The sequence below is a fragment of the Quercus robur genome, chromosome 3 (genome assembly GCF_932294415.1).
Source record: "Quercus robur chromosome 3, dhQueRobu3.1, whole genome shotgun sequence".
Taxonomy (NCBI): Eukaryota; Viridiplantae; Streptophyta; class Magnoliopsida; order Fagales; family Fagaceae; genus Quercus; species Quercus robur.
The window spans coordinates 52773748-52799583 of record NC_065536.1 but is presented as its reverse complement, the minus strand read 5'-3'; the positions used below and the strand labels follow the sequence as shown (position 1 = coordinate 52799583).

Sequence of the window (25836 nt, the reverse complement as noted above, 5' to 3'; positions counted from 1 at the left end):
AAAAAAATTAAATATTGATAATTTAAAATTAAAAGAAATATAATAGTAGTTTAAAATATATCCCGCCGATGCCAATAAATATATTTAGTTTTAATGCAAGACATTATATTGAAGGCAAGGTCTTTGGTTCAATACCCCACGTCCTCCCTTTTCACCATCTTAAACTAATTAAATCGACAGATTGTTGCCAAAGGCCTTGTAACTGAATTGGCACCTCCCCATGTACAAAGTGCTTGGGGGTCTAAGTGGGAAAGGGTTCAAGCTGTCGGGTTAGCAGCATGTTGTAATTATTTCTCAAAAAAAAAATTTGACAGATTGTTCATCTGTTGGTTTAGGGGTCCTTAGGTTGCTAACCGACAAAGATTAAGGGAAGAGAGATGCAAACACAAGGACAACACAACAATGTGTTATCGAAGAGGAAACCGAAGCCCTCGACGTAAAACCTCTCTGCCGCCCTCCAAGCGGTAAATAATCCACTAAAGAATGTAGTTGGGATACATGAACCTATTTCTTCTTTAGCTTACCGGATTCCACTATAGCCCATAGCATCAACCAATATGAAATTGGTCCCTTCCTAGCTGCTTCCCAAGCATCAAATGGCCTTCTCACATATGTGGGTATGGTAAGAAAAGGTTTTGGTAATGTACCTCTCAATGATGTAACAATGGAGAGGGTGAGAGTAGAGGAATTTGAAGAGTCACTATGTGAAGATTGGGGATGAGTCAATCTTGTTTTTCTCTAAGGTTTTTCTCTCAAAATTCTCTCTGGAAGCTCTCTACATTTCGTGGGTATAAGGGGTATATATACTAGGGTGAGAGTGGAATGCGAAGAGTTAGTTTTTCAAAACAGAGCTGGCTGGCGGCTTGGCCTCGCGACTTGACCAAGCCATGAGTTCCAACTGCGAGGTAACTGAATGGCAAGACTAGATTTTTTGTCCTGTAGTGCTACAGCTGGCATGACGGTTCAGCTTTTCTGCATGCTTGGTACGTGTGCAACTTCTAGCGGCTTGTAAGCTGCGAGCTACCCGCGAGATCCAGTCATGAGTCCCTGCTTCTTTGCACAATCTTGAGCATTTCTTCACACTCTCACATACTACCCTTACATGATTCCCACCTAAATACAGGGTTACTAATTGCTAAAATACAAGCAAATTCGGCACGGAATTAGCCAACAAGATGATTGATAAAATTCAACCTTACAAGAGCAAATTCTCACCCTTGAGCATTCTCCTTGTGAATTCTTCTCAAAGTTTCGCATTCAAACCAAAAAAGTTTTTACCCTTACTTAAGACATCATTGGTGTATCACTCCATAGAGTTCTATGGACTAGAGGAGTTCTAGTAGTTGCAGATGAGTTTGTTCATATTGATTATTTTACTTAATTAGGGCAACCTAGACTATTGTTGCTGAAGGCTTATCATAAACTTGTCCCCAGGATATAACCAAATTGTTGAGTTCTACAAATAGCAATTTTGGAGAATGACCACAAGATTTTTTGTATTTCTTTGTAACTTACTATTTTGGGGAGATAGATATTTTTCAAGTGAACATAAGCCACTATTTATACCCATAGGGTTATATTTCACCAAAAGGCACGTATAGAGAGTTAAAATGTTTCATAAAACCATTCTCGATGCTTGAAACATTTTCAAACGTTCAGAACAGTGACCGAAAATTATGTAGAAAATTCAGTTTTACGAGTCTCTATCGATCGAGAGTTCCTTTTAATCGATCAAATGCTCTTTTCGATCAATTGAACAAGAATCGAGCATCGATCGAAATAGACAGAGACTTCAAGATAGATTTCCTTATCATTTCGATCGATCAAGCAAAAGTTTCGACTGATTAAAAATATTAAATTTCGAATTTTCACTTAGAAAATTTCAGAACTTGAATTTTCACTTTATCAACTTTATGAAACAATGTTCTCTAAACTCAAATATCACTATTACAGCCTATCCATGTATATACCTATATATACAACATGAAGTTGTGTGAAGATTAAGACAAAGGGATTAAAGGCTTGTTGTTTAGCTGTGATAACAACAAAGGCATGCCTAACTACAAGGACCCAATAATGTCATACGTGGTAGCAGAATAAGCAGCAGAATACACACAAAAGTGCAAAGAAGAGCATGTTATCACAGAGTGCACCCTTGGCCATGTTGTTAAAAATGCCCCATTAAAGCAACCAAGAAAGGTAAGAGGCCCCCCTCAAAAGAAAGTTAAGAGGCTTTGGCATTACATGATGCCCAACTCAGCCACCGAAGTGTCAACCATGCAGGGAATGGTGTAGCGATAAATAAGCCACTCTACTTAGCCTATAAAAGGAGAAAGATTAACCTCCATGCACAACACAATCGAGAGCCAGAGGGCAATCCACTCACTTCATTACGGTTCATTATTCTCCAAAGAATACAATAACTAGAAGAAGATCTCCCTCTACTCTGAACTTTGGTTTGTTCACCTCCTGTCAAGGCAAAGGAGTTTAATTTCCACATCAAATCAATGTGTTCCTTGTGTTCTATTTATTAACGCCTTAAGCACACCAGTAGCAATAGTGTAATTCACCGTCGATTCATTTCAATGACACCAAACGTAGTTAAGGGTGCGTTTGAATCGGCTTCAAACCAATTCCAGAAATCAATTTCCGGAAAATTCATGCGTTTGGCTGTCACGGAAAATATTATTTTCCGGAAAATGAATTCCTGTTGACCGAAAATGAGCCTTTGACCACGGAAAATGAATTCTGCCTTCATTTTCACTTCAATTCATTTCTGTGGCTTGTAAAACGCAGAGAGAGAGAGAGAAAAAACAGAGAACACAACACGAGAGCGAGAGAGAAAGAACAAAAAAAAAAAACAATCGAAGAACACAACGATCCAACGAGCGAGATCAAGTGCGGAATAGATCAAGCCAACGAACGAGATCGAAGCCAACGAACGAGATCGAAGCCAACGAGCGAGATCGAAGCCAACGAAGTGCGAGAGCTCCGATTGATCCAGCCACCCAGAGCTCCGATCCGGCCAACGAGCGAAGTTATTATTGAACGAGAGCCAACGATCCACAAACCCCAATCGATCCAGCCACCCAGAGCTCCGATCCGGCCAACCAAACACAGAAAGAACGAGAGCCAACGATCCACGAACCCCGATCGATCCAGCCACCCAGAGCTCCGATCCGGCCAACCAAACACAGAAAGAACGAGAGCCAACGATCCACGAACCGACACCGATCTACCTCACACCGGTCACGCCGAGCTCTGCCAGACGACCACCGCGCCAAACGCCACAGACCCACGGTGAGAAAATGACCTGCTCAAACTCACACCGATCCGCCACACACTCACCTCACCTCCAACCCACACGTCCGATCCACACACTCACTCACCTCCGATCCACTCACCTCACCGGTCCAGCCCATCCTCCCGATCCGATCTCTGAAATATATATATATATATATATATATTTATTTATTTATTTAGTTGTTTATTTATATAAATATTTATATAATTATTTATATGTTTTTATTTATTAATTTTTGTATTATACATTGTTTATAACTGTGTATTTGTCGGTAATGTATATCAAAATTTTGGGACTTTTCTGATTGCAGGTTATTTATTAATTTTTTCAATTATTCATTGTCGATTAAACTGTGTATTTGTGGATTATGCATATGAAATTTTGGGGCTTTTCTGATTGCAGGTTATTTATCAATTTTTTTAATTATCCATTGTTTATGAAACTGTGTATTTATGGGTGATGCATATATCAATTTTGGGGCTTTTCTGATTGCAGGTTATTCCCAATTGGTTTGTGGTCTGAATTTTTTTTTTAGAATTTTGGGGCTTGACTGCTTATGCATGATTGGTTTTTGCTGTGATTTTTATTAGAATTTGGTTAGTTGGGTTATGTGTAGAAATTTTGGGGCTTCACCCATGCTTGGTGTTATTATGTTCTTGCAGACCAATATGTGTGTGTTTAAACCTTCATTGAAGGTGCTTTGGGTATATAGGTGATTATAAATAGAATGTAATGTGATGGTATTGTACTATATCAATGTGCAGTTATCAATGTGATGGTATTGTTATAGTGTAAATAGAATGCAATGTGATGGTTTGGATGTTATATGTTTGTGGCTGATTTTATTTATGGTGTAATCAATAGCATACTTGTTTACATACCTCTTAGACTACAATGTTTGTGATTTTGTTAGATGAAGAAAAAAACCAAAGCCGCAATTCTTGCCTCAGTTGCATCTGTCCTCCTTGTGGGGGTTGCATTGTTAAAGAAATTACGACGTAGACGTAGAGAACTGCCTAGGGCGCCTCATGTTAACCATGCCGCCGAGAGAAAGGAATACATAAATAGTGTTTTGCATGGAAGTGAGAGACATTGTGTGAATCAACTTAGGATGAAGCCTATAGCTTTCCACCACTTATGTCACACCCTCACTGAGGGGGAGCACGTACGTCCGACTGTTCACATGTCTGTTACAGAGCAAGTGTTCATTTTCTTGCACATTATTGGTCATAATGTGAGGTTTCGTGTAATGGGTGGTCGGATCTATAGATCAACTGAGACTGTTCATAGATACTTCAAGGTTGTCCTTAGGGGGGTCCTGAAATTATATAGAGCTCTAATAAGACTGCATAGTGAAGATACACCTCCAGAGATAAGGAATAGCAGAAGATTTTACCCATATTTTAAGGTAAATATTGCGACTTGTGTGTTTTTGTAAATTGTGAAGATTTATGTAATTTTAAACCATTATGTTTGTCGAAAATTAGGATTGTGTTGGAGCAATAGATGGTACACATGTTCGTGCATCTGTGCCACCTGAAATACAAGGAAGATTTCGTGGTCGCAAAGATGGAACCACGCAAAATGTGTTAGCTGCCATTAGTTTTGACTTAAAGTTCACTTATGTGTTAGCTGGATGGGAAGGCAGTGCACATGATTCACGTGTATTAAATGATGCATTTGCTAGGCCAGGGGGATTTTCAATTCCCAATGGTATTACACGATTACTTCACCCTTTTGGTTTGTTAGTTTAATAAATATTATGTGTTTTCCTAAACATAGTAGTGATTTGGTTTTTTTTTTTTTAATATATGTAGGTAAATTTTATCTTGGTGATGCTGGGTATGGTAATAAAAATGGAATATTGTCACCGTATCGAAGTGTACGATATCACTTGAAAGAGTTTAGTGATCGTCCTCCTGAGAATGCGCAAGAATTGTTCAACCTCCGACACTCTTCATTGAGAACTACCATTGAGCGAGGGTTTGGAGTGGTGAAAAAACGTTTTCGAGTGTTGGATGCAGAACCATATTGGTCTTTCCCAACCCAAGTGAAAGTAGTGTTAGCGTGTTGTGTGGTTCATAATCACATTATGGGGGTTGAACCAAATGACCATATTATGGAAGATGCAATGAACCAAGTAGAGTTTAGTGACCACCAACAAGAAACACAATCCCGTCGGGAGTCCGTCGAAGATAGTAGATCATGGAATGCTAAGAGAGATGAGATATGCCAAGCCATGTGGTCTGATTATGTCAGGAGTGGAGAGTAGTACTTTATTTAGATTTCTATGATTGTAATGTGTTTTTTCTTTTTGTTTTTTTGTAAAGACAATGTATGTAATATAGACTTTTGGTGATGTAATGAAAAAGTATTTTTAGCATTACATTGTTATTTGATGGTATTACATTATCATTTCCATAGTTAGCATGTTCCATTCTGTTGTGCACATTCATAAGCGTGGTTGTATGTGTGTTTGATTTGTTATTCATGTTCCGAGCGTAATTACTAAATGCTACTCTCACTATACTATTTTCATATGCAGTAATGTCAAAGGGTAAAGAAAAAGTTAGCGGCAGCAAGCAATTTAGGTGGCTGCCACCTATGCATGAGATGATGCTAAAGATACTTACAGAGGAGGCTGGAAAGGGCAATAAGCCCTCTAATACTTTTAGGGCCGGCTCCTTTGCTCTTGTAGCGAAGGAGATAACGGCCCATTTCGGGGTTGAGTGCCACCCTGTATTTGTGGAGAACCGGATGCGGACTCTAAGGTCCATGTGGGCAACTATTCAAGAGCTTAGAAAGAAGAGTGGATTCGGTTGGGATGAAAATCTGAAAATGATTACTTGTGACGGTAAAACATACCAAGAAGAAGTTATGGTATGGCTTCCAACTATATTTTCTTAATATAGATAATAATATATGTTTTTGCCTTTTATATGAAATTTATAGTGTCATTCTTTTTAGGATTCCATTGCTTTTATAAGGTTTTTCAAACATAACTTTCATGTCACCTTACCTATGTATTATATCTATACATATCTATGCGTTTTCATATATCTATATGTGTATATGTGTCTGAGCTACAATTTTATTTGGTTCTCGGTTTGGTTGCTAATAAAATGTTGGGAAAGTAAATAAAAGATTGATACTTTCTTTTTAAGGTGATTCTTTTAATGGGTTTTTTTTCAGCTATGACTTGGGAATAATAGGAAATTAAGGATCCACTGTTTTCTTTGATCTTTCTATTTGGTTGCTAGGAAGAAGTGAATGAAAGAAAACAAAGTTTTTAACCAAAAGATTTGTGCTTGCTGTTCTAATTTTTTTTTTCTTTTTTTTTTTAATTGGGCTCTCTTAGCAGTGAAGTGTGCATAATAGTAGTGTGGGGTCCAATAATTAACGGGCCAGGCCCATTTGCTAATGAAGGGTCCAAAGGCCTAAGCCGAAAAAGGTCATGGCCAGAGTTCAAGAGTAGTATGGCCCAATTGGCCCGGAGAAGCAGCCGAGGACAGTGCAGTCCTCGGCTGACCCAAGAACAAGGGCCGAAAGGTAAAGGGACGTGCTTGAAGGGAAATCTAAAATATCTAAGAAAGGCTTCCTTTGCCACCTTCCCCATGCATATCTCTGTGCCTAACAGATCCTTATCCGTTAACTTTATCAACAACTCTCAACGACTTAGGTCTAGGACTGATGGGACAAGTATCAGTCTTGGAAAGGTCGACCCTACACGTGGACGAAAGAAATTGAACGCATGCTAATATAAAAGAAAAAATATGTAACCTAAAAAGGGGATTTTTTTTCAAAAGGTGAATACACCTGAACCAGGTATGAAAAGCTTAACAAAACCACCACCGGGTGAACACGATTTAGCCTTTCGATCCCACTCTCTACAAATGATATTGTATGGGCACACTCACGTCCTGACCCAACTACAATTTCGGTTCGTTCTGGAACGTGACCCTACAAGTAGCATAATGTATTGACTTGTTTCATCCTTAATTTTTGCATTACTTGTTTGATTACTGAGAAAATGTAGGAAAAAGTATGGAGTATTTGCTTTAATTGTTATTGCATAGTCTTTTATATTGAATTTATGAGTGAAGTTATTATTGCATTATTATATACGTTCTTTTCTCCCTTACAGGCACATCGGAAGCATGCCGAGTATCTGAACAAAAAAATTGAGTTTTACGATGAATTAGCGATTGTGGTGGGGAAGGACACAGCCACAGGTGCCTTTGCTAAGTCCGGAGTGGATATCAAAAATGAGCCAGATAATGGGGATAATGGGGATAGTGCAGAGTTTGTTGCAGATAATGTGGATGAATGTGTGGTTGAAAAGGGGAAGAACACAAATGAATCATCCACCACTGGGTCGAGAATTTCCAAGTCCCGCAAAAGAGGGCGTGCAGCTTCTAATGCTGATGATAGTGTGCTGACTGATCTGTCTGATCAGCTGAAGGAAATAGCTGTCGCTCTGAAAGAAATTAATCGGGGCCCGGTAGATTACACAACTTTGTATAATGAGGTAATAGCTATGATGGCGGATGGATATAGCGAAGATATGCTCGCTACTGCCTTCGACCATCTTTGTGAGAATGAGAAGACGGCACGTGGATTTTTAGCCAAGAATGCTACATTGAGGAAGCTGTGGTTAGATGGTTATTTTTTCTCACAAATTTGATTTGCTTATTTCATGTTGACTGTGATGGTAGATTTAGGAATTAACTTTTGTTGTAGTATTAATATTGACCTATCAATATATTATATATGTACTCTTTTGTATTATTGGGACGATACAATTGCCCAAATTATGTATTTGTACTGTTCAGATACCACAAATAGGTATCATTTTTGTATGCCATTGAGGTGTAATGCCAATGGTGAACGATTGATGTGGCTGTTTTTATATAAATATTATGGGTATATTCGAATGATTATGTTTGACGTTGAACCAAATGACCATAATTTTTGTATTGTTACAGATATGTATAGGGAATGCAGGTTCTTGAATTTTATCTATAAGAGCAAAATATAGCATTGATCTTCTCCAATTCGTCCAAAACTTCATTCAAGGATGGACGATTTTTTAGGGCCAGATTCTAGATCATTTTCCGTAAAATGATCCAAATTATTTTCCGTAAAGTATTTTCCGAACCAAACATGGGAAAACGTTTTCCGTAAAGTATTTTCCGTAAAATATTTGGACGAACCAAACACCGGAATTAATTTTCCGTAAAACGATTTCCATAAAATATTTGGACGAATCAAACACCGGAATTGATTTTCCGTAAAACGATTTCCGAGACAACCAAACACCCGAATACATTTTCCTTTTCCGGAAATTAGCATTTCCGGAAAGTATGTATTTTCCGGAAAACATTTTCCAGCAACCAAACACAGCCTAATTTACTAACCTAAAATCAATGCCAATTAAATTCTTAAAGGCCTAACTATCAAAATGATACACAAGATTAGATTAATTAAAACTAGATTTGAATTTTTTTTTTTAAATAAATTAATTTTCATGATTTTCGTAATCAACCTTTCAACCTTTAATATGCTACATATATGTTTAATCAGAGTAATTTTTAAGTATTCTTAAAGTAAAATAATATAATAGCTCATCTTTTTATATTTATGGTGAATCTCACTCATCAAATTCATTATTAAATTCACTATGAATATAAGAAAAATAAACATATCATTGTATTTTGATAGCACTTAATTACTTTATGTTCAATCAACTATCCCCACCATAGTTTTAAAAACTAGACTAAACTGACATATTCAATCGAAAACCAAACCATAATTCAGTTCAATAAAAATTGGGAACTGGACCCTTTTCTGATTATTTGGCTGTTTTATTTTTAAAACCATGTTCACTAGTTGAACTTAGATTACCAGATAAAATAAAGTAATATTTTAAAAATAATCACTAGTTGAACCAAAAGATGTCAACCTACCCGTACACCATGCCTACATTTTTTTTATCATCATAAACCAGGGCCTACGGCCTTCCACAAAATACATCAGATATGCATATATCTGCAAGTACCAATATGTATGTTTTGTTCATTGTTTCAATTGTTTGCTAGGATGATGAATTCTTTATGTAATTAATGGCGTACAATCTTACACAGATTCTGGTACATACTAATAATTAATCACGCAGAACTGAAGTACAGAATTTTCGAGAAACCTGGAAAATAAAGAAAATGGTAATGCATATATGGTTAATATAAAATGTATAAAGGTCATATTTGCAAAGATAGTGCGAGTTAATTAGACCAAAAGGCAAAAGAAAGTGGCAATGTGCACTAGGGAAGTAAAAAAGGGCGAGCCTCGAGAGCTAAAACATGACTGGCAAGGTGTTACTGACACTTTTGATAGAAATAGAAAATAGTGACGTACAAATACGGCTTTGACAGCCACCTGCCCAATCATGTATCGGCCGTAGAGGGTGGCTTCTCTTTACCCATTGGACTCTCCATCTCCCTCATACACAAAAAATAGACTATACATCAACGTCTAACTCACCAACAAACATCAAATTCAAACTCGTCCAACGTGTATAAAAGGTCTAAAATAAAAAAACTAAAATGTAAAACCCATTCTCTAATTTTATTAAGGCTGTGTTTGTTTCGATGATAAAGAAAATCAGGAAAACGTTTTACACCCTTAAGGGTGTTTGGGTGCGTATGAAAATTCAGTCAAATTGAAAATGAATTTCAGTTGACCGTAAAATAAAGAGCCTCACGCATGAAAACCAATTACAGTTGTATTTTTACCTTTAAATGATTTCCAGACTCACAAACACCTGAAGAGAGAGAGAGAAAGAGCAAGAAGAGAGAGTACAGAGAAAGAAGACATGGGTCCCACCGAGCAAGAAGACCCATCCTCGCTGAACTCACACCCAGAGAAAGAAGACCCATCCCTCAAGCCGAGCAAGGAGAGGGTACTTCACCGACCCATCCCTCATCCTCACCAACCCATTCCACTCTGCCGACCCATTCCTCATCGTCACCAACCCAGTGAACGACCCACCCCTAAGCCAATCGGATCGCCAAGAGCAACCCACCCCAGAGCCAATTTGTCCACCGTGTGAACAACCCACTCCTAGATCGGACCACCCAATGAGCGACCCACTCCTAAATCGAGCCGCCACCTTTAGATCGACCCACCATGTCCAAGTCGCCACTATCGTTGCCGCCACCAAGTCACCCACGAACCGATCTCTCTCTCTCTCTCTCTCACGATTGGTCTTGGGATTTTGATTTTTTTGTTTTGATTTTTGTTTCTTTGATTGTTTATATATTTTGATTCTCCGTAATAATATTTGTTTAGATCCTAAGAAAATGTGAGAAACATGATAAAAATGAATTTTCTAGAGCATTTTCAAGAACCAACCAAACACTAAAAAATATTTTTCAAAACATTTTTTGAAATATAACCAAACACTTGAAAATATTTTCCCCTAAATTTTATTTTACACTCGGAATTCGATTTACATCAAACCAAACGCAGCCTAAAAAATATTTTCCCCTGAATTTATTTTACACTCGGAATTCGATTTACATCGAACCAAACGCAGCCTAAAAAAAATTCATTCGCATTTTCTCACTTTTAAGTATATATTTAAGGATCTTCCATCAACTTTATTAATTTTTAAATTTTTAAAAAAATTTTAATATTAAAAAAATTCAGTTAATGATTAAAAAATATTTTATAATTTTTTTTTTCAACAAAAAATTGATAGAAAGACAATAAATCTGAAACTTAATTAATTAAAATGAAAAAATCTAAAAACTTGAAATTAATTTTGAAAAAACTTATTTTGCATTTTAACCTAAATTAAATAATCTTCAACGTTTTCAATATATGTGCATTTTTTAATCAAAACATTGAAGAAAACTTAAAACAAGATCATGATAAACAATCTTGGAAAAATATATATAATCTTACACTTGCTACGAATTTTTTTTTTTCTTTTTTCTTTTTTTATAACGAATTACAAACACTACAACTTTGGTACCAAAAAAAGTGAAGAAAATGTACACTAAAACATGCCTATTTTGCAAAAAGTACCAAGAGAAACATTAATAGAACACCAAACACCATCAAGAAAGAGAGAGTAAATGGAAGTGATGGTGGTCAGGTCTGGTTATGTCAGCGAACCTGATTAGCTGGGAATGACACACAGGCTTAGGCAAAAGAGATGGGTGTAGCCTATATATTATAGGGGAGAGGAGAGCTCGGTGCTCAACGATTACCTATTGGTTCGGTGCAGCCAGTTTTTTCTGCAGCTAATATTATGAGAGAGATATGATATTGATTTCTATGAAATTTTATTTTCTTTCTTCTCTACCTCGATCCTCGTCAACATCAATATCATCATCTTCATCACCATTAACGCCGCCATTTGGGTAGCTGTTACTGCTGCTGCAGCTGTTACTGTAATCCAAGAGTACATCGTGTTGGTCAACGTCAAAGTCATCACTGCCACCACCACCATCTTCTTCTTCTTCTTCTTCTTCGTCTTCTAGCCTATCTTGACCGTCCATCTCATCATCATCATCATCCTCAACAGAAGCTTTTGAGCTATGGAGACCGGTGGAGATGGGATGCTTATTGTGGCCAACAATGGGGAAAGGCTCCGTCAGTTGCTTACCCTCTCGAGGTGGCGAAAACACCACTGGCAAATAGTGGTCCATTTCGCACGGGAACTTCGAGTTCTTGAAGTGCTCTTTCAATGCTTCCAACCCCTTTTGTTTTTTTTTTTCCACATACGTACAATTATATAGTTTAATTAGGACAAAGTACTACAATTTTTTTTAGATATAAAATAAGACCAAAGTTCAAGAAAAGAAAAAAAAAATACCTGAACTCTAGCATAAGTTACTTCACAAATTTTCCTTGAGTTGAAGACTTCCCAATGTTGAAGATGAAACGCCTTGTAGAGCCTCCATGTTGCTTGTGGAGATGTCATGTTCACGAATCCATATCCCACATTGCACTTGTTGCTATTTTTCATAAAAAAATTTCAAACAAATTATACTACTATAGAAACAAAATCTTCATTAAAAAATTAAACTAATATGGAAATCAAAGGGTCAAATATACGCATTAAAGGCATAATAGTCAGAAAATCACTTGAAATCAATGGGAAGATATACGAAATCATAGGAGGACAAAGGCTGGTCATCGCCGTCGCCAATCTGCTCGTTGCAGTGAATACAGTGGTTGTCCAACATATTCAATAGCAGCTTCTGACTACAATAAGTTAAAAAATATAGAATTTATATACATATTCCCGAAAATAATTACTCCAAAAATACAGAAAGCGAGTATTTTTGGTGTGTTAAAAGGTGGGGAAGAAGAATTTCGAGAGAAGAAAGCAGAAGGCGAACCTGTACTTATTGGGTATGTTTTTTATCATGACAGTGGTCCTGGAATCTCTGCCATTACTGGAATCTTCGTTTATTAGAAAACGGGTATCAAACTTCTTTGCTTGTCTACCTTTCCATGGCCTATTGCTACTACTACTCCTTCCCAGCTTTGTCGTAGTGACTATTATAGCCGTATTGCTGCTTTGGCTCTTCTTTGCACCGTTCCTCTTCGTGGGCCCATTCATTTCCTTCTCTTCAATTCCATTCCCAAGATTCAAACTTGTCATCATTTTAGCCTCAAGTGAACCTTCAGAATTTGCACTACCCTTAGGGCTTCCCTTGCTGAAATTCGATTTCTTGGAAGAAAAAGGCGTTTGAGAGAGCTGTGGACGAGGGCGCACATTGGGACTGAACCGCCCCGAGAATTTACGAGGAGGAGGCGGAGGCGGAGGCGGAGGTGGTGGCAGTGAAGGGTATTTTGGAGATTTTATGTGATAATTAATGCTGGTGGAGTTAATCACTGGAACGTTGGCTGAGATTGCTGCTGGGTTAGCCGAAGTGAACGTATTGAAAAACTTCCTACTATGACCACCGGGGCGACTAAATTCTATAACAACAGCTTTTCCGCTTATTTCTTTCCCATTCATCTCTTTAAGCGCCTTGGCCGCATCTCTAACATCATAGAACTCCACGAACCTTTGGTGTTTCTTCGATGGTGTTTCTCTCAATTCCTTTACCGGACCTATAAATAAAATAAATTACAAGAAAATGTGAAGCGACAAAAAAATTGTAACAACTTTTAGATCTCAAGACAAAGAAACAAACAAAAAGAGCAAAATATTTATCATACCAAAAGCGTCGAAGATTTCTTTAAGACTGGTTTTGGAGACTTGAGAGTCCAAATTGAAAATGACAATCGTGCCCTGGTTGTGACCGTCGGGGAAGGCGTGAGCGAACGGAATGACGAAGTGGGCCCAGACGGGTCGACCCGCGATGAGTCCACGGGCACCGAAATTGTCCATGTGGGTCCCAGAATTGGTGCCCAAAAACGAACCGGTAGTAGTAGTACTAGGACAGTAGTGGTTTCTGAGCCTGGCTTGGTGTTGCATGTGCTGGTCCCGAATCTCTCTCAAGGCCTTGTCTGCATGTCTCAGATCGTAGAAATGAACGGTCACGATTCCCTCTTGGATTCGCTCCATCTCTATTGCTCTCACTTCTCCAAACGATTCCAGTTCCCGCCTCACCAACCCCTCGCCCACGTCACTCGGGACCGAGCTCAGGACCAGCGTCCGCGTCGCCGCCGCCGACGGTGGCAGAACTGGCGCCACCTGTACCACGTGGCTGCTAACGTACGCGGGGTGGGGGTGCTGCTGCTGCGGCGCATGGATATATCCTACACCCGCTTCGCAAAACGGCACCACTTGGAGTTCAGTCGCTGAAAACGGCGTCGTGTAAGGGTAGTACAGTGGTTGTGGTGGTTGTGGAAAGAGGCAGAGTTGGGCTTGGTGGTGGTGGTGGTGCAGGTGCTGGTATTGATTTGGGTTTCCGGGTCTAAACTCTTGAGCCCTAGGGTCTAGGTTTCCCGGAAACCGGCCAATACCGGTTTCTCCCATGGTCGGAAAACCACAAAAAAAAATTATGAGAAACTAAAATATAATAACTGGGTTTTTCCGGTCAGGTAGTGATTGGTGGTTAAATTCCCAGCTATTTTTCACTTCCCAAGTCTAGTCCTAGTAATACTTTTTTTTTCTCTCTCTCTCTCTCTGTGTTTCTATCTCTATCAAAGTCCAGTGGAAAGGCGCAAATGGTTTGGCTGTTTCCTTTTTTTCCCCTACTTTCTTTTCAAGCCCAGGTTGCCAAAAATGTCATTTGCCTTCTTATTATTAATGTTTGGGTAAAATGACGGGATTGCCCCCCTGTTGTCCTTGAAACTTGTTATTATCTTTTTGGTACGGTTTGATTGGGGAGAGGAAGGGGTGTGGGGTTCGTCCAAGTTAGATGGGTTTAGTGGTTAGCGATGTGGGCCGTACACGTGGCGATAAGAGTGAATTGTAGTAATAAAACTATATTAAAAAGTCTAGAATAAGATTTTTCTGCCAACAGCTTATTTTACTAAAAATTTAAAATGATAAATAAAAATTTAAAAAATAAATATGTGATTTATGTAAGACTCACAAATAAAGGAAAAATAAATAATAAGTCGGTTTAAAGCATCTTCAATCGGAGAGCTAAACACGAAATACCCTCTACTTTAGAGAGTAAACCCACAAAATAGGTTATTGTTCATTTTTCAATGGACTCTTTATATCCTGAATTTTTTTTGGCTCATGAACAGTAGCTTATCAAGTTTGATGAGCTACTGTTCATTCTTCAAATAATTTTTTCTATTATAATAATAAGACATTGAATAAAAAAATGTTAGAAGAAGTGTAGTTATTAAAAAAAAAATGAATGAAGAAATAATATTTAAATAAGATAGAAAATCTGTTGGAATATTTATTTAAAAAAATTAATAGTTAAAAGGTAAAAGTCATAGTACATTTTTCAAATGGTATAAAAATTTACCTATTTTATTGAAGATGCTCTTATAATTGGAGTAATACAAGTTAAGGTAAAAAAAACCTATACACAGCCAAATACTGGAAAAAGTAAGGGAAAGACAACTTGAATGTACAGCACCCCATACGGCATGATCCTCATCAACAGCTCAACAAGCAGGGTCTTGGTCTACTCCTGATATCTCATGGTACAAAATAAATTTTGACGGAGCTATTTTTGAAAAGGATAATTGTGCAGGACTCGAGGTTATTATAAGAAATTTAGTGGGTTTGGTAATGGCTTCACTGCACAACGTACTGATACCTTTACATTTCTCGTCATTGAGGTCGAAGCCTTGGCAGCAAGGAAAGCACTTGAACTTGTTTTGTAGATTGGGATTGGTAGAAATATTTTGGAGGGAAATTGAGAAGTCCTTGTTCACACCTTGAAGATTGGTGTCAGACCTCTCTCTCAAATTGGTCATCTCACAAATGATATTTTGTACCTTGCCTCACATTTCACAGCTATAAAGTATTTTCATGTACGTAGGTACTGTAAAAGGGTTGTTCGCTCACTTATTAGAGATGGTGACAGTTCGTGTTCACGAGTCGAATTTGTATTGTGTCAAGTCATGAGTATTCTGTTATATGGATTGACTCAAATTTAACTTGTTTAATAAACGTAACCCTAACCTAATTTATTATCAATTTTTATATATCTAAAATTAAAATATAATTACAACCATATATAGTAAAAAATATATAATTACAACAACAAATTAAGCAATAATAAAAAAATTTTAATACCTTTATAATCTATACAAGTCAAATGGGTTAGACTAATTCACATGTTGAATACGAACACAACCTGTTTATTAAACAGGTCAATTATGTCGACCCAAATATAACCCGAATTTATTTAACCTCAATCCTTGATCTATTTATAAACGAATTAGTCGTATCAGGTCCGCAAGTCATGTCAGATTTTGTCACCCTTACTTACTAGGCAAGCAACTTTTCCCTCCTTTATCAATCTGGATAGAAGATATATCACTAGATGTACCAACAACCTCCCTTAATAACATGTTTAGACTTTATTCTAAAACAAAAAATGGCTTATAAATGCATCACAAACAGATACTCACACATTTTACCACAACTTAGATATATGACAAATTGTGATTGAATTACTTTTTTTAATTTTATATTTTTTTAAAATTTACTTTTTACTAAATACCGGTGGTGATGATTACTAAATGATGTAATTTAATCGCAAATGGACACTAACACAAGTTATGGCACAACATATAACCAAGGTATCAGGTGCATATAAGGTCCTAAAATAAGTCAAATTGTAGAAGAGAACGTACAGTTGCTCGCAGGGTTTTTGCTATAACCGGATGGCAATAATTGCCCTGAGTGGCTGGTGCATGATGTACCTTTTTTTGGTGTTGGTATTTTGACTACTCACAATGGCCTCTATGTGTGCACTCCTCACCTCATTAATTAGTTTTTTTGTCCGACTCTTCCTCTTCTCTTCCTCTCCATTCTCGACTTCTCAACTGGACCCCAAAATTTTTAAACGTTGTAAATCTTCTTGTTTTGTTTGGCAGATATGGATTTTTCTTGCTCATACTAATTTGTGAAAGTCGTTTATCAGCTATCAAGTTTAGCAAAGCGACAATATACATAACGTAAAGTCTGAGTTTTGTGAATTGAAAATTTTTTTAGAGTTCTTTTTTTGGTTAATTTTTATTCCCTTTGATTGCGCGTATGTATAATTCCTTTCTTTATGTAAGATAATTTTTTTTTTTTTTTTTTTGGGAGGTGGGGTGGGAATAAATTAATCTTTTTACCACCTAACACATGAATTTACCACAAACTGCAAATTAATTTTTTTTTTTTTTTCAATAGGTCATGTGTTAGGTGGCTAGCAATTTGGATTTTGGCAAGTGTTGTGAAATTTTCTTAAATTTGTGGGTTCCAGTTAACTCAACTGATAAAGTCTCTAATGGTTGAATAAGAAATCCAGAGTTCAATCTCCACCTATATTAAAAACCAATTAATGTCTTGGTCTGATGATAAAGAGTATTATCAGAAACGGACGTCATAAATTAAAACTTTCTTAAAAAAAAAAAAAATCTTAAATTTTTGTTATGTTTATAAGTGGACTCTTTGAATCCATTTTAATTCAAATATCCACCCTTGCTATTACTTACATAGAGAAAGAGAAGACAATGTTTGAATTGAAAATGACTTAAAAGTTAAATATTTAGTTTGTAACTTATTAATCTATATGGTTTAATTTGAAACCTACCTAAACTACAAGATTCAAAATAAATTTTTAAAGGTTAAATCGTCTATTCTCTCTTTCTTCCTATTCAACCATTTTTGTTAAATGAGAAAAATAAATAAAATCTTTATGCAATTTTCCTATAAAACACAAAATTCTTGAAGTTTTAAGTCTATAACACTTAATCCCATGTTATATTGTATTATTTTATGTGTAAATTATATTAATTATATAACACTTAACTCCCAAAATTAATCTCAGCAATGTTTTATGTGAATATAATATGGATGAAAGTCATCCTATAAGCAATTTAGGGCTTGTTTAATAATGTTATTCTAGTAACGTTGTTTAAGTATTGTGGAAATATATGTAAGTGAAAAAATGTTGTAGAAATACGTGTTATATTGTTTAAACAACGAAAACTATTGTTTAAATACCACTACCAAACACCCCCTATTATTTGTTATCTTGGAAGTTTTAATGATTTATACATAAAATAATACTACTTTGAATTAAGTGTTTTACTCAAATTTAATAGATTTCCATGTTTTACCGGAAAACAACAGTAGTGGGGTTTTATGTACTCCTGTAGTTAATTTCAACAAACATCTCCTCAAAAAAACAATTAACAAAACCTTTATTGGAAGCAGTGGGTAAAATTACGAAAAAGCAAAAACCGACGAGCTGATTTATCCAAGCAAAAAAAAAAAAAAAAAAAAAAGGAGTATTTATGATTATTTTTTTGTTAAGTAAAGGAAAAACTGGCATGATTTTTAAACTCATATGGTGCTTAATTAGATGATTTTGCGTTAATGCCCCCACTAGTCTTCGTAAAGTTTGCAGTCAACTACAATCAACAGTCTTTATCATCTGTTTATACTTTATGGTCAGTCACAGTTTGTGGAAGAGAAAATGGAAGTGTTCGGAGAAATTTCCTATGCTCCACATGGATATTTCCTATTCAAACACTTCTCTTGACATTCATAGCAACACTAATTATGCTAGGGAAAAGGGGAGAGCGGGAGAGGGGGTATTTGGAGATCTTTTCCTTGAGATGAAAGATTTCCCCTTTTTTTTCTTCTCCATTTTTAGCTAATTTATCAAGTTCATAAATTTTCTTTTCCCTTTGATATATATTATTAAATTATTAATGGCCTAACCTTATTCAATTTATTCATTTCATAATAAATTAATACAATTTTGAAAAACTTCACTAGAATTGTGTATAAGATAATTCACATTAGTCTCCTCAAATATTTAGCTAAACTAATCTAAAAAACTCTACTTTTGCTAGTTTAGTTATATGTTATTTTTATACACATACATTAACCTCAATACTTTATCAACATTGAATTTAATGTAGCAAGGATAGAGGCGCACTAGTCACTACATGTAGAGATGAGACTATCCTCTTTAAAAACTTTAGTTAATTTAGTGAGGCTGATACACGTTTGTTTTAATTGAGTTTAGATAAATTTTTGCTGAAATACTAAATAGGTGAGATTAATGTGAATGCTCTAAGAACTCTAAAAAGATGAAAATTGACAAATATACCGAGTAGGAAATATAGTCTTAGATAGGGGGGCAACAAATTGTACTTAGTGAATGTCCTATTGGAAGTTTTGGAGTGAGTTTAGGATTTTTTTTTTTTTCCCTTTTTTTATGTGAGAAGATTATTTTATTCTCTACATTTTGGGTTATTGACAATTTAATATTTACATTTTGGAAATAGTCAATTTGATTCATGTTAATTTTTCTGTTAACTTACTAGCGAAAATCAAGTTTAAAATAACATGAACTAACCCTTTCATTTGTTTTGAAATAAAATATTTTTTGGGAAATCTTTTCTCATTTTCAGATGTTTGTTTGCATGTAAAACTAAGTCAAACTTATAAAATATTTTTTGTTGACTGTGAAATATTTTACAAAAAATTGTAAAACTTTTTACCTTTAAAATTTTGGTAAAAATTTTACAAAAACACATAGTGGCCTCCCCTCACCCCATTTGGTTGCTAGGTCACTAGTTAGGTGGCCTGAACTGTTACTCCAACAACTGGTACTGGCAGGAGAGGAGCCAAGAATTTTTATTTGGAGGGCCAAGTTACGTCATTAATATATTTATCAATACAACTCCCTCCCCCCCCCCCCCCCCCTCACACACACACATATACACACACACACTTTTTTTATTATATACACATGCTTTTTTATTTGATAAGTTATATATATACACACCCAACAAAAAGAAGAGTTTAATATTTTCAATCAAAATTATGTTTGATGTGAACTTTCATAAAATAAAATTCATTTTTACTATTTTCATGGTGAAATTCTTAAAAAGTTGCGTTTTCAATAAAAATCATCAAATTTTATACCAAAGTAAAAAATATTTCAATTGAACTAATAAAATTTTCAAAATCATGAATGATCCAAAACATGGAGGAATAAGTTATGCTCCAAACATATTTGAAGTTATCTTACTCTAACCCATTACGTGGTAACAAAAGAGACATTTCATGTATAGTTTTCGTGACAAGATTTTTTTTAATGAGTCAATGACTTGTTAATCGCCACATGACGGGTTAAAAAAGATAAATCCAAACATGTTTAATGCCAAACTTTATCAAATATTTAATAGATATAAGAGTACATTTTATAATAAAAAATAAAATTGTGAAAAATAAAGTTGTCTCTAAAACTATTAGACCAATTTTTTTTTTTTTTAAGAGCATCATTGGACTAATTCAAATATTTGAAGAGTCCAACTCTTATTTTTGTAAGCTAAATTTTGAAAACATTAAAATAAATATATATATATATATATATTAAGAAATTTTTCAAAATTTTGGGAGGGCCATGGCCCCATCCAAGTACATGCATGGCTCCACCCCTGGGTATCAGGGGTTTGATCACTAGAGTTGTCATTCCACTGACTGGTGTCGACAATCAAATCATCGGAGACACAGTTCTAACAACCAGTGCTAGAGGTCTAATAACTAAAGATGTCATTCCAACAATCAATTTTAGCAATTCGGTCACTAAAGACACCGGTCTAACAGTGGTCGCCAAAGCCACCTTTTTGATTGTCAATTCCAACAAATACAATCATCAAACCTCTAACACCAATAATGTAAAATGTTTACATATAAAATATTTTTCTTCAAAACAAACGGAGTGTTATATGCAGAGACTAACTAGACATTGAACTTAAAAGGTAAGAATCAAAATGATTTTTTCTTTTTCTTTTTGTTGAATTAAGGAGTGAGTTTAGGCTTATGAAGGGAGAAAAATAAAAGTGAATGTCATGATTAGCAATAAAGCTATCTAAATAATAACACATATAATTAGTTGATCACCCGTCAAAAAAAAAAGAAACTGTAGAAAGGGTTACGAGTCAAGACCAGCACACGTGCGCCGGAGTTTCCAGTCTAAGGTCCAACACGAGACTTCCAATGACTGAACCACCTTAATCAAAGTATATATTTAGTTTATGTCTTCGATACTTTGCATGCTATTGTCTCCTCTTCCACGTCTTCCATTGTCTATATTTTTATCGAAGTGTTTTGAGTTTTCCTTGGGTACCACATTCAAACCTTTTGATACTTCCTTATTGACAATTAAGTATGCCCTTTTTGATTTTGGTCTCTCTACTTTCCATTAACTCCTCCTCTACGTTTTAGTATTGCCATTTACTTAAAAAGAAAAAGACTTAGCAATGACCTAGTAAACTTCATCTAATCCAAATTAATGTTTCTTGCAATTTTTTATTATTATTTTCAATCTCTACATCCTATTAAATACAATTTTTTTGAAATAATACCCTTGACCATATTGTAGAAATTATGTCTTAATTGGTATAGAGTGGTTTAAGTCTTCAATTTAAGTACTAGAATATAAAAGATTCTCAAAAAAAAAAAAAAAAAAAAAAGTACTAGAATATAAAAAAGTAAACTTTAAATTGGTTTAAGTAGGATAGGAAATCCTGTAGTTTATATATTTGTTGAATAAACCGGTTCTGTTTTGCCTGCTAAAAGCCTAAAACATGTGAATGCCCATGAATTGAAATTCTTTGCACTTGAGCGAGTTAGACATAAAGCCAATATTATTACTGCAATGTGGGCTTGATTGATGGGTAAAACATCATATTCCACTACTATCAAAATCAATTTGATAATTTTATAGTTGTCACATATCACAAACTTTATATTTTATACCTAGTAGCATAAATGCACCATAGGTTCTGCTGTTGTGTTCCCCATTTTCTTCACATGATTCATGGGCCACCTCTCTCTCTCTCTCTCTCTCTCTCTGTGTATGTAAATGGATTCGCTTTTGTTTTGTGACCTCAAAAAGTAAGTGAAAGGGATGGTTTCCCTGCTCTCCACCAACCCTATATTAAGGAGGTTACTATATTGGGTTCCAAGCACACGGAGACATTCCATATGGCATATGTTGGTGACTACTTAATTCCAGACTAGCCTTTTTGTAAATTCGTAATAGTGCGGCATTGAGCAATCATATATTCCCCTATTCAAATCAAATCAAAAATATATATATTCCCCTATTAACTCATCAGGAAAATGAAATGCAAGCAGTTCAACTTCAAAATGTTACGAGTATTCTAGCATTCATAATCACATCAGGCTTATCAGCCAAGAGAATTGGATTTTTTTTTTTACCCAAAATCTTAAGTAAACCAAGTGTTGAGGACTCTTTTTTGGGTCTTTCGTCAAGCAGAAATTCTATATTGGACAATAAAATAATAAGCAATTATTGGGTATGGAATATTGGGCTCAAACAAGCACTAACCCATTTATTTTTCTTCATTAGCTATTACGTTTTTGGGTCACATTGGACGATTATCACATATTTTCTTTGCCACATGGGTTGAATTTCAAGGTTCATCAAGACACTACTCTTTTTTCTTTCTTTCTTTCTTCTTCTTTATTTTTTTTTTTTAATAATCAATAAACATTTAAACAAAGGAAATGTTAGGACTATTTTGATCCAGTGCAATAATAGTTAGGATTATTGCACCTTATAGTTACCACTTTTAAAATTTAGACCTTATTAACTTTTACGTTTTATAAACAATGTTCAAACGAAGCCTATAAACAATGTTCAAGCGTGAACTCTTCAAAAAGGTCCAAAAGCTTAAGCTCAACTTGGTTCAACTTAATTCATTAGCCAAGTCAAGGTCAAGCTCTATATCAAGTTCTTGAACTCGAAATCCAATAAAAGTACATTATTAAGCCCATATCAAGCTTATTATTGAGCCCATTTGGTATGGACGAGCGGGTTCCAACTGCTAATCAATTAAAGTTTTAGTAAGAAATGAGTTTATTTGTCAAGCCCATTTCTAGCTTCTTACCAAGTCCAAAAACGAGCCTAGACTCAACTTGTCTTTTATTAAGCTCTATTGTTCACGAGCCTATTCATGAAAATTTTTGTTTAGGTTTCACTCATTGATTAAACAAGCCTAAAATTAAGACTTGAACTTGGCTTGTTTATAAATAAACAAACATGAACAAATTATTTATCAAGCCAAACCCAACTATTTATGAACAACATGATTCATTCACAACCCTAATTGTATCACTATTTATTGATACCTATTTTCGAGACACATTTTTTACAAGCCCAATTCATGTATTGTAATTTTTTTTTTTTTTTTTTAAAGCATGGCCCAAGCCCCTGTAACATAAGGAGAATTTGAGGGAGTGTGGTTTGGAAGGTACGAGTATATTTTTTAAGGCCTTTTGCATGAGCCTATGCCATGCATTTTGCAAAGTGGGTTGGGGACACTTGCAACACCTAGAGCTCATGAAAAGGGTTTTGGTACCCAAAATTTTCACTCAACCAAAAATATACCGCTCTTGTTATATGTGGTTGAAGTTTACTGACTAGCCCATTTTAGCCTCTAAAGCCTTGCTAGCCTCCTTGGCCAGCTGCCCACTAAAAGCAACTTCCTAATGTTTTGAATTAGCTAGGGAAGAGCAATCAATGAGTTTTGGTCGAAGCTTTCCCTTATTGATGCTAAAAGTAAGCCAATCTTATCCAGACAAAAGCAAGCTCAACCAAAACATAATTTTAGCATGTTGGTAGTCAAAAGCTTCAGCCATTAGCTAAAAACCACTCCCTAAGGATGTACCAAGCTTGATTTAAAACTTTCAATCAGATCAAACACAACCAATTAACGGTTTGCCTCTAAAACCACAACTTCAGAGCAAAAACCATCTCAGTCACTTAAGATTTACAACATTTTGAAGTTTAAAGGTGAAAATAGTAGTACCAATGAGTCTTCTCTCTCTCCCTCACCACCTCTCCCAAATTCCTCCCCATGCTATATATGTAAACAGTTTTAGACTTAGTATATTATGCATATTTTCCATCTCTTAGTTGGTTTGCACTTTAATTTTGTTCTTGCGATACATCACTAGTCTCTATTTATGGAATACTAGAATTTTGGGCTTGAATTTCTCTGTTTAATCTCACTTTAAAGAACCCAAATAGAATTTTGAGCTTATTCTAATGGCCTTTTTTGCCAAAGAGAATAATTTTAGGAAAAATTTAGGAGAAAGGCATCCAACCAAACTTATTTAGTTCTGTAACACTTTTTTTAAACTCAAGTTTAAGTTCCAAGTATTATGTTTGATCAAATTGTCATATTGCTTAGAACTCAAGTTCCAAGCGAAACTCAAGTTTCACTTGGAACTCGAGTTTGACAAATTCAAATTCCAAAAAAATGCTACATAATTAAATAAGTTTTTTTTTTTTTAAAGAGAGTTTCAACTTATAGCGTCCACTCCTAATGATAGCTCTTTATCATCTTATCATCAAACCAAAACACCAATCAATTTTTGGTGTAGGCCGAGATTGAACCTCAAATCTCTTATACATCCATAAGAGATTTTACCAGTTAAACTAACTAGAACCCATAATAATTAAATAAGTTATTCTCCTAAATTTTTCTTCAAATTATATTATTTAACAAAATTAGCCCTTATTCTAACATTTTGGCCCTTGTCGGCCAAAACGTGCCTGCACTATTTTTATGAGATAAGGTAGACCAGGTAAATGGTGTTGTGGGTTGCCTTTTCTTATATTTTATTTTAGATCCGGTTAATGTGTGTCCTTAGGTTATCCATTTTTAGAAATATTTTGTCGGAAATTGAAAAAACTATCAATTGACAGTTTTTTCAATTTTCGGAAAAAAATTTTTCAAAAAATGAAAATTATTGTATACCCTCAAGGCACATATTAACAAAATCCTTTTATTTTTCAAATTATAATGTCATAATTCGTACTTATCTAGTAAGAAAAACATTTGGTTAGCTTGCAAGTTCGGTCGAAACAAGTGGACCATCCATTCTCAATGCTTTTTTCCCTTGTTACCCGGAGTGCCTTTTCCCTTGGCCAATAACCAAACCAAAACCAAGATACAGGTAAGGGAGTGACCCCAATATATGTTTTGGTTTAACAAGGAACTAATCTTATCTCGAAAAGCGTGAGCGCAATGCGGACCCATGTCGTCGTGTCTTGTCACCGTGGCGAATCGTTTCACAATTGCAACATGTGTTGAGAAAAGCAGAGATTTCCTAGACAATGGGCATTTTCGTATCTGGGTGGGAATGAGATTCTAGGTACCTTCAATTATATCTTGTGCTAACCCCACCCTTTTTTTTAATCAAACTTAACACTGTCATCAAGAATGTTAAATATATATTAACTATGCTTAGAAGCAACCCCATGTGAATATTATATTACTTCTTATTTCTTAACCATCCTGATTACAGACTCAGAGAGAGAGAGAGAGAGAGATTATATATATACAATTGATTAACACAAAATAGTTGTGCTTGAAGGCTGTAGCATTACTATAGCAGTCACACCTAGACGGAGTCAGAATCTTTAGACCAAAAATTGATCATTGGAGATGGCTATTGCAACCATGATTTTTCTCAGTTTCTGCCATGCGATGTGACATAGATGCATAGGGATACCTTTGTACAGAGAGTTCCGGGCTAAAATGGGTAAATACACTGAATCTTAAAAATATGCAATAAAATACCACTCTTTTCAAAGTATTTAATAAAAAATCTTTATTTTTTGAATTCGATTTGGTTAAAAATGAGTTATAAATGGAACTCAACATTAGTAATATCAAGATCTATGTATATTTTATCATTAAAATTTTTCAAAAATTTAAGTGAAACTCGATATTACTAATGTCGAGCTCTACTTAAAAATACACATTAAAACTTGATTATGAGAATATTAAATTTTACATGAAATTCAATTTTATTAAAATTG

The 25836-nt window shown here is 35.3% G+C and overlaps 2 protein-coding genes across 2 annotated transcripts; one reads left to right on the top strand and one right to left on the bottom strand.

The window, feature by feature from the left end:
- Positions 1-4487: 4487 nt before the first annotated feature.
- Positions 4488-5576, top strand: LOC126719765 (uncharacterized). The gene is made up of 3 exons (XM_050422285.1): positions 4488-4712; positions 4792-5017; positions 5122-5576. Exons 1-3 carry the CDS (start codon positions 4488-4490, stop codon positions 5574-5576), a joined length of 906 nt encoding a protein of 301 aa, XP_050278242.1.
- Positions 5577-11274: 5698 nt separating this feature from the next.
- On the bottom strand, positions 11275-14528 carry LOC126718325 (protein terminal ear1 homolog). The gene is made up of 5 exons (XM_050420455.1): positions 13544-14528; positions 12715-13435; positions 12458-12577; positions 12186-12327; positions 11275-12069 (listed from the first exon to the last, which is right to left on the bottom strand). Exons 1-5 carry the CDS (start codon positions 14304-14306, stop codon positions 11653-11655), a joined length of 2163 nt encoding a protein of 720 aa, XP_050276412.1. The 5' UTR covers positions 14307-14528; the 3' UTR covers positions 11275-11652.
- Between the last annotated feature and the right edge of the window lie 11308 nt (positions 14529-25836).

Bases quoted from the DNA above. Each gene is read 5' to 3' on its own strand.
- LOC126718325 (XM_050420455.1), bottom strand. From the start codon at position 14,306: ATGGGAGAAACCGGTATTGGCCGGTTTCCGGGAAACCTAGACCCTAGG. The intron at 12,578-12,714 runs GTTCGCCTTCTG...AACTTATTGTAG, and splicing joins AACATACCCAATAAGTACAG to TCAGAAGCTGCTATTGAATA. The intron at 12,070-12,185 runs GTATTTTTTTTT...AAAAAACAAAAG, and splicing joins TAACTTATGCTAGAGTTCAG to GGGTTGGAAGCATTGAAAGA.
- LOC126719765 (XM_050422285.1), top strand. From the start codon at position 4,488: ATGTCTGTTACAGAGCAAGTGTTCATTTTCTTGCACATTATTGGTCAT. The intron at 4,713-4,791 runs GTAAATATTGCG...GTCGAAAATTAG, and splicing joins GATTTTACCCATATTTTAAG to GATTGTGTTGGAGCAATAGA. The intron at 5,018-5,121 runs GTATTACACGAT...TAATATATGTAG, and splicing joins GGGATTTTCAATTCCCAATG to GTAAATTTTATCTTGGTGAT.